The sequence below is a fragment of the Chenopodium album genome, chromosome 15 (assembly GCF_948465745.1).
Source record: "Chenopodium album chromosome 15, dcCheAlbu1.1, whole genome shotgun sequence".
Taxonomy (NCBI): Eukaryota; Viridiplantae; Streptophyta; class Magnoliopsida; order Caryophyllales; family Amaranthaceae; genus Chenopodium; species Chenopodium album.
In genome coordinates, this window is record NC_137848.1 from 39,363,853 (window position 1) to 39,372,396 (window position 8,544).

General features: G+C 33.8%; 2 protein-coding genes across 5 annotated transcripts in view; one reads left to right on the top strand and one right to left on the bottom strand.

Moving 5' to 3' along the window:
- Positions 1 to 3,445, top strand: part of LOC145583138 (uncharacterized) — a 29,113-nt gene extending 25,668 nt beyond the window's left edge. For 3 of the 4 annotated variants that reach the window (XM_081640297.1, XM_081640296.1, XM_081640298.1), the window contains 2 exons: positions 2,772 to 2,862; positions 2,946 to 3,443. In XM_081640297.1, the coding sequence (XP_081496423.1) occupies positions 2,772 to 2,843 (72 nt within the window). In that variant the 3' untranslated portion in view covers positions 2,844 to 2,862; positions 2,946 to 3,443. Of the gene's footprint in view, positions 1 to 2,771; positions 2,863 to 2,945 lie in introns of all 4 variants that reach the window. The other variant, XM_081640294.1, reaches the window with a different exon arrangement.
- A 1,058-nt stretch (positions 3,446 to 4,503) lies between these two features.
- LOC145582204 (uncharacterized) lies at positions 4,504 to 6,076 on the bottom strand. Its single transcript, XM_081639206.1, has 2 exons — positions 5,300 to 6,076; positions 4,504 to 4,870 (listed from the first exon to the last, which is right to left on the bottom strand). Exons 1-2 carry the CDS (start codon positions 5,814 to 5,816, stop codon positions 4,599 to 4,601), a joined length of 789 nt encoding a protein of 262 aa, XP_081495332.1. The 5' UTR covers positions 5,817 to 6,076; the 3' UTR covers positions 4,504 to 4,598.
- Between the last annotated feature and the right edge of the window lie 2,468 nt (positions 6,077 to 8,544).

Here is an 8,544-nt window from a genome sequence, read left to right on the forward strand (position 1 = left end):
CTAGAATAAAGATAAAACCTTAGCTGAAAGCTAAAACATGTATAGCTTTAAAGGTAAAGGTTGATACTGTTTTTTTTTTTTTTTTTTTCCCTTTTTCTTTGAAAGAGTAAAGGTTTATACTTGATAGATATTAACCTAGCTAATCGTATTTATAGGGAATGATATAATCAGGAGTTGACCTAGGTGAAACCTGTTACGTGGTAATAAAGGATGTCTTTCATTATGTTTTATATAAATATAAGAATCATTATTGTTAAATGCAAGTGACCTGTAATATTCATAAAAAATAAAGTTTATGCAGTCAGTAATTTTAAGATAAAGAAGTTCTTTTTTTCGTAATCAGATTGAAAGATGAAAGGCAGTACTTGGATGTAAGTAAGTACAAACATGCATCATATATTTTTATTCTTTTGGCCCTACCTTAGATAAATCTTAATTGCATGATAGAAATACATGTATTCGTGTTTGTAACTATGTAGAATACAATTGGTCCTTAATTTGTATGTTAATAAGCCAAAATTAAAAAAATTTCTGAAAATATATGCAATTATCAAGCCAAAATTATATAAGCCTGATTTTTTTGTTATGGATATGGTTAAGTGTTGATTGTCTTTCTTGTTAAAATTCTTTAGTAAAAGGAAATTATTTTACCTTCATGACTAAAATAATGTGCAAAATCAGAAGTAGAAACAAATTTAAGACATTGCTTGATCATAAATCATATCGTTCATAGACAGGGCCATGAAACGAGTTGTCCATAAAAAGAAAATTCTGGATAAACATAAAAGGTGGAACGCACAAAGCTCCCCCCCCCCAACACACACACACACACTTTGAATCACTCCCTTTTATCTTTATCATTTTCCAATGCAGCTAGATTACTCGAGTACTAAATTATGTATTCTGTCAATTGTGGCTTCCACCCATGTTTTATACTTTTATGTGAAATGGCTTTCAACAGTCCTAATTGTATGACTATAGACTACTACTTTCCTGTCACAGTTATGACAATGATTAACATTGCTTGTATTACATTTTCGAATATGATCCAAGCTTCCCCTTGGCAAAAAGCTTAAGGAATTCCCTAAACCCTATGACTTTAAGAGCTACGTCCATAAGAAGGCTAAAATTGGGCTATAAACCAAATTTTTTTAGGAAATCGCCAACAAATGGGTGGCATAAGGCCAGCAAAAATGTTTATATACTGCTACAAAAAGCTCAATTCAATATTGTACCTAACAAACTCCCTTTAAGTGTAACCATTGAACTTCCACTTAAGTGGAATGAAAAGATTAAATTTATTGATTGAAAGGTAATTCGTGTGAACTAAAGATATGAGGAAATTGTCAATAGATGGGCTTTGGTAGCACAAGCCCATTAATACTAGAGGCTATCCATTGTTCGAAATTACCATCAGCTAAAATATTACTTAGAGATATGGTCCACTAATAGTGGTACTAGGGACTTTCTTTTCGTGTAAAACCTTTCTTTCAAATAAAAAACAAAAAAAAAAAAAAAGTAAAAACTTGAAGTCGTAAAACCTTGAAGTCGTAAAACACATCTTCTTCTTCTTAAACGCCTTAATCCATGCCTTAATCCCATAAGTGGGGTTGGCTACATAAACCAACATGAGGACTTCCCAGGAGGTCACCCATCCTAGTACTACTCTCAATCATTGTGGCGCAAGTCAAGCGATGTGACAAAGTTTTACACTGGCTATCACTGGCCTACCATAATCCTCCTCCTTTATCTAGGCTTGGGGTTGGCGGACTGGCAGAGTTAGTAGAAACCTTGAAATGGAGGTAAGAAATTCATAGATGAACGAGCACTGTAATGCATCAACTTTCCCCACCCAACCGTAGTTTGAGGATGGCCTATGCTAGATATAGTTATATAGGAAGAGTATTTGGGGAATGCAGCTTAAATGTATCGGTAAGGTTCGTATGAAGTGAAATTCTGGCTTATAAGAGGAATTTGTTAGAGTTAGAATGATTAAAAGGGAGGCAATTATTCCGTTATTCCATTTCTTTCTATCTAATCCATCATTGATGATTTATTAGCATGAACTAGTACAACTATAATCGATCTTGGTCTTATTTTTGCATGTTTGAATAATCAAATAAAAGTAAAATACCTCCACCTATTACTATTTGTTCTACTCGCTTTCATTTTTGTCCCTTTCTTTTTCTACTCACATTGTTTTATACTTCGTATTATTTTAGGCATGCCTCATTTTCCATCTTTTTCCTCTTATTACACAATACTTAAACCATTCCACACAATCTTTTATTCAATTTTTCTTACAACCACCCATCTTTTCTTGCATTTACATGCAATCACTTTTTATATGAATTTTTTTTAATTGAGATACCTACAATTGTGTTAAACATAAAAGAATAGATTGAGTACAATACTCTTCAATTTAATATTGGTACCCGGATGATTTTATGGTATCTATTAGATAGTTTAGATTTTAGGGTTTAACAAACCCATGCGAGCTATTTTTACCTGTGTTCCTTTTAGTCCTCAGATATGTACTATTGTGATGCTCTTTTCTCAAAATTTTATTCTTTGAGAAATATCCTCCCTGCCTGCTCCCAATTATTGCTTATTGGACCAGGGTTTCTTATGAGTTATTAAAAGCCTCCCAGGATCATGGCCAATAGTGGGATCCATTCTGGATCATTATTTTTTGGTCTTTTCATCATTTTTGCTGTGATGGTAACGGTTGTGAAATATAATGCTGGTGTTTAATTCCTTATATGTGGCAGAGTGTTAAGTCAAATTATCAGACTGCTGCTGTGCCTGTGAAGAAGAAAGGAGACGGTTTATCTGTCAGCTAAAACAGCACATTGTTTGATGGTTAGTTGCTAACTGTCAAGTTTCAAATTAGCTTACTTTCATGAATCATTGTATCAAATACTCCAAAACTATGGTGTCTGCAGGAACCTCATAAATTGAGATTGGATTTTCCACTTTGCTATCTAGAATATTGGTATTTAGAATTTATTCTAAAATACACCAGGGCAGCAAGAGCAGCAGGGGTCATATCTATGCTATTTTATAGAACAACAAAAGGTTGTGTATATGTGCTGTTTGGCTGTACATGGTTCTTGGCTATCCAAATATCAGAATATGGTCCTGTTAGCAGCAGCTACCCAGTAAATGCTTTTTCACTGGAGCTGCTCTCTTACTATCTGATTCTGGATGTTGTTCCTCCTTTGTCTCGCATCTCAACTTTCTCAAGCATTTCACACGTCTGCTCTGTAAATATGCTTCTTGATGTATAATTGTTCAACTTAAGATTTTGTATATATCAATTGAAAGTGGTAAATATCATGTATCTTTAAGAAATGTAAGTGACTTTTTTTTATTGTGGAATAATTATGCAACAGTCTGTGTCTCTGCTCTCAACTCTTTCAGCCAACTTCTTGCGAGGTGTCTTGTCCTTATGCTACGTATATTGCTTACTATGATGTATTAATCCTCCTGCTGTTGGTCTATGTTTTGAATGTAAATTGCAGCTCAGATGCTATGCCACACTTTAAAGAAAAATAGTTTAAGCAACTGCTTTCAGAAGGAATGTGGCTACTACTTCAGACTGCATGATACAAATGGTGTTATTCTTTGAAGTTTGAACACTATTTCCATTCAGTATTCCTCTTTTCTTGTTGTATACTAATTATAATCAAACCATTCTATTTCACTCATCTAAAAAATATGTTACTCGAACTCTTCATTACCTTAAGTACCTGTGTGAATCCTTGACATTCGGACATGGATAGGACATTTGACTGTTTATATTTTTTTTCACTCACATTACAAAATAGCCGAGTTGGACACTTGAACACATATCCGATACTGTCAGAGTGTCATATATGGATAACCGACCAATTCCGAGCAACAAAGTCTAAAAGTGAATACCACCTTGACATTAAGTTATTTGTCATTTAGTAATCTCCCTCCAATAATAGTAGTAACAAAAAAAAGTAAGCGAAACAAATAGATTAATAAATAAATTCAAACAGCATAATTTAGGTAAGATGGATCAGAGTTGCTTTCGGCACTGCATTGCTTCAGTGGTTTTCTGACCTGCACTTCCTAGTGTTCATATAACCTCAGTGAATGTCCATCTGGCATAGAAATAGTTAAGACCAAAACCAGGCATTTCTTATATTATTCTCTTTTTTAAAGGCCTTGTACTTTTTTTTACTTTGTCATATTATTTTTTTCTTGAGTTCTGATTAAGCAAATCTATCACCCTGTTCCTTCCCACTTTTAATTTTGTTTTCTTACAATTTCTCTCTTGGGAATCGACGCTCTAACATGGCAACACAAATATGAATACTTGAACTTCCATACTTTAATAAAAATAGTTGCACCATTTTGACTTTCACATTACACTACTCTGACCATTAATTTTCTAGATACCATACATTTTATATGTATTCAGGAGCTTGAAAGGTAGCAAAGCAAACAGCAACAAAGATTTACAGATGAAAAAACCGAAAAATGAGTAAAGTTTAGTATTAACAGAAACATTATCGCTTTGATTGGATACAATCTAAGACATTCCATTCCAAAATTCATATAATGTTCTAGTTTACAAGTGCAAGCTTAGCAAAGCGAATTGAGGGCTTAGAGAGGTTTTTGACATGAGCAGAAGAATTTGCTACCTTATTATTACTATTGGTGCTCATTATTCTCAAACTTTGTCTTAGAATGTCCACTTCCCTTTTCCTCTTATATTCTTCATCTTCCATTGAAGCTAATTGTGCTTTTAACACTTGAATCGTTTCGTCCCTCGCCTTTAACTCCCGTTGAAGATCTTCCATCAATTCTTCTTCGTCTGCTCTCCAGTTTAGTGTCCCTGCTTCACAATTTAATAACTGTCAATTCACTAGTCTGATAAAACCAAAATAAATTGTAACAGGTAAAATTGTAACTTCTTATTTTCAAAATAAATTGTAACAGGTTAAATTGGAGTTTAGAGTTGGACATGATCTTCACATTTATCATGTAAACAGAACAATTCATTGAAACAATTATCAATTTTATCATTGCATTGGATGTTATTGGTAAAGCCTTGCGAGTTGGTACTCAAAACCCGAAATCAAATCTCATCATAATCGGGTATATAATAAATAAATAAATAATGATTGAGAGGGCTCATATTTTTGTCACAAATCAGGCTAATTTATTACTACTAATTTTGTTTTCATGAAGCCAACATTAACTAGGCTGCTGAATTTCACAGAATATGATGAGAAAGAATGCTTAGTTAAGGCGAAAAGTGTACCTTCATGTGTCTTTTGAATCAGATCATCAAGCTCATGCTTAATAGCAAGATACAACATCTTCCATTTTTCAACAGCTTCATCTCTTCTTGCTCTTTCTTCCCTCATCTGTTCCATCAACGACAAGCTCGTAGCAGCAGCCGCAGCAGCAGCAGCAATACTACTACTATTATTACGACAATCTGTTGACACTCCATCAGATGAAATTTCGCTCTTTCTTGCAATTCCAATACCCCCCTCGGCCTCCTCTTCCATCTGTCTGATCCTCTCTTCGCGCTCCTCCAAGCTCTTCTTTAGCCCCTTCACCTCTTCCTTGAGCTTCTTTCGCTCTTTCTTCCACTCCGCTTCCCTGAAGGCAAACACCATCAGTTCCTTCTCGTAAACCTCGGTCTCCTCCTCCCTCTGCTTCAATATTGCATTGATCTCCTGCTGCAGTAGCCTCATTTTATGTATAAACATTCTTGGATCATTCTCCCATGCATAGTTCCCTCTTTTCGGCCTGCTCGAACACACCCCCATCTACTGTTAATATGGTCTCCTTGTTTTCGGGTTGGTTTTTCGGGGTTTTCGGATCAGTGTCTGTCTGACAACTGTGCGCTGCGCGCTCTGAGTCTACGATAGAGGCCTCTAGCACATAAGTATTGTCAACATGTGCACCCCATGGTGGAGGATGGAGAGAGTAAGAGTGAGATATGTGGTTGAGTTATAGTTGTGTTTTGGATGAGCAAAGACAGAGGGCGGTTTAAATGACATAAATTCTTAGCAGGAGAAAGGGGGGGCTTCTGTCACTGAATGAAAAGAGTCTTTATATACTTTGTCCGGTTCGTTTTCGGGTTTTTTTTTCCGAATTTATGTGAGATTTTGTTAAATTCACTCTAGACGGGTTATAAAGTTTACAAAAAAAATTTATCTATATGTACTCCCTCTGTCCCTAAATTACATTCCTGTTTGGAAATTTACATGGGAATTAAGGAGGAAAGAATAAGACAAATAACAATAATTAGATAATGCAATGAGAAGTACAAAACATTAAATAATATTTTTGAATAAAACAAAGATAGATTAGTGATTACTCATGACATGTCATCAATCCTTTGCAAAAAAAAAGGACCAATCACATGTTCTTAATTGAAAATTTTTAACCAATCATATTCATTGTAATTTGGCACAAGGATTCTGAAAAATTAAAGGCTGAAAAAGTACATTATCCAACCAAACATTAAAAGTGGAATGTAAATACATTAATTATACATTAAAAGTACAACTGAAAAAGAGAGTGTATTTGGGATATTTAGAAAAAAAAAAAAAAACTTACTACCCAAAATAGAAAGGAAGAATGTAATTTAGGGACGAGGGGAGTATAATAAGATTTAAAATAAACATGATTATTTTACTGCCTATAACATTAACAACTAATATGGTTTAAACATTAAAATTTTAACCTCTTTCGGATTAAAAGTACACACGATGTATATGAAATAAAAGGGATTTGATCATAAGAATATAAATTAGCCTGGTATACTTGCAATCAGCTCGTCTTGTGTGCGGTTGACCATACCATGTGGCTGGTTGTACAAGAACAAATTAATCCTTATTACACTCTTCGGGAAACTCTTGTAATATTGACCTAATAACCCCTAAAAAACTCATCGAGTAAACTCATATAACACTGAACCAGGTAATCCCTACAACACTAACCGAGTAATTTCTATAATACTAACAAAGTAACCCCTATTGGTTGGGCACATGGTGTGATCAGACACATATAAGAATTTATAAATTATACTCCCTTCGTCTCTTTTTTACATTCCTGCTTTTCTTTTTGGTATTTCAAAATTGCATTCCTATTTTCCTTTTTTAATAAGTAAATTTTACCAAATATCTAAAATTATCCTTATTTTTCTGTTTTGTAATTAATGCTTTCTCTATTTTCTCACTCTTATTTTCTAATCCTCACTCTTATTTTCAGAATCCATGTGCATCAATTTAGATGAATATGATTGGTCCTTTTTTTTCCACCAAAAAATGTTATTGGTCCTTTTTCTTTTCAAAGGATTGATGACATGTGCAGCGTTAAATATTATTCATCTTTGTTTTACTCAAAGACATCAATTAATGTTTTGTAATTCTCATTGTAGTTTGTTTTATTATTCTTTGTTTTATTTCAAGTTCCTTAATTCCCGTGTAATTTTACAAATAGAAATGTAAAACAGGGACGGAGAGAGTAGCAATTAAGAATATCGCTCAAGTCCAAAAGTTAGTTTTTATATATAAACTTAAAAATTAATAGTGATATTGTACGAAACACTTAATTGTGAGATTTTGTTATGTTAAAATTAAGATGGATCTTAACAGAGTTATTTGGTAGTTAGTGAGTTAAATTAATGGGTGTGCAATTATTACTTAATAGAAGGCCCGTGAAAGAGGAGTGTCCCATGTTTAGAGAATTTGTCAAATAATATTGGATGGAAGGATTTGTCACATGCATTTCAACATGTACACTTATTGATATAATGTACTGTAGTTCGTCGTGTATTCGATGCCAAATGTTTTACTTTTTTTTTTTTTTTTTTTTTTCTCCTTTATATTTTTTTGGTTTATTATTACATCATTGAACTAGACTATTATATATTTGACTAACACTAAAGTAGGCTAATAAATAATTATGAAGAAGCAACTATTAAGGAGTAATAAGTGAAGGTGTGGAGCTACAACATACAGAGTAATTCCTAAGAGATTTCATTTTAGGTATTATTTATATATACTTTTGTGGGTTTTTTTTTTTTTTTTTTTAAGGTAAGGAGAAAGACCACCCTCACGGTTTTCTTGGTTCGGTATTTACAGATCAGACACTTTGAAAGTGAGGGGGAAGGGTAAGGGATCTCCACCCTCAAGGTGTTTCTAGTGGGGATTGAACCCCTAACCTCAAGGTTGAAAGGTGACAATCTTACCACTAGACCAATAGCTCGGTATTTTTATGGGGTATTATGTGTCGGTTGTTTTCGGCTAAATTAATCTTGTTTTCTCATACTTATGGGGATAGGAGAACATCCAAGTTACTCAAAGGACACGTTTGTCATTTTGCTACGTAAAGTCGGCTAAATTTGTTGAGCCATGTAAAACTGAAGAAATCAGTGTTAATGAAGAGACTTTAATGGAGATAAATCCAAATTTTCAAAGTCTTTATGGAGAAACGGAGAGACTTCAATGGAGAAATCGAATTATGCAATCGGCTTCAATGGAGGAG

Bases quoted from the DNA above. Each gene is read 5' to 3' on its own strand.
- LOC145582204 (XM_081639206.1), bottom strand. From the start codon at position 5,816: ATGGGGGTGTGTTCGAGCAGGCCGAAAAGAGGGAACTATGCATGGGAG. The intron at 4,871-5,299 runs GTACACTTTTCG...ATTGTGAAGCAG, and splicing joins GATTCAAAAGACACATGAAG to GGACACTAAACTGGAGAGCA.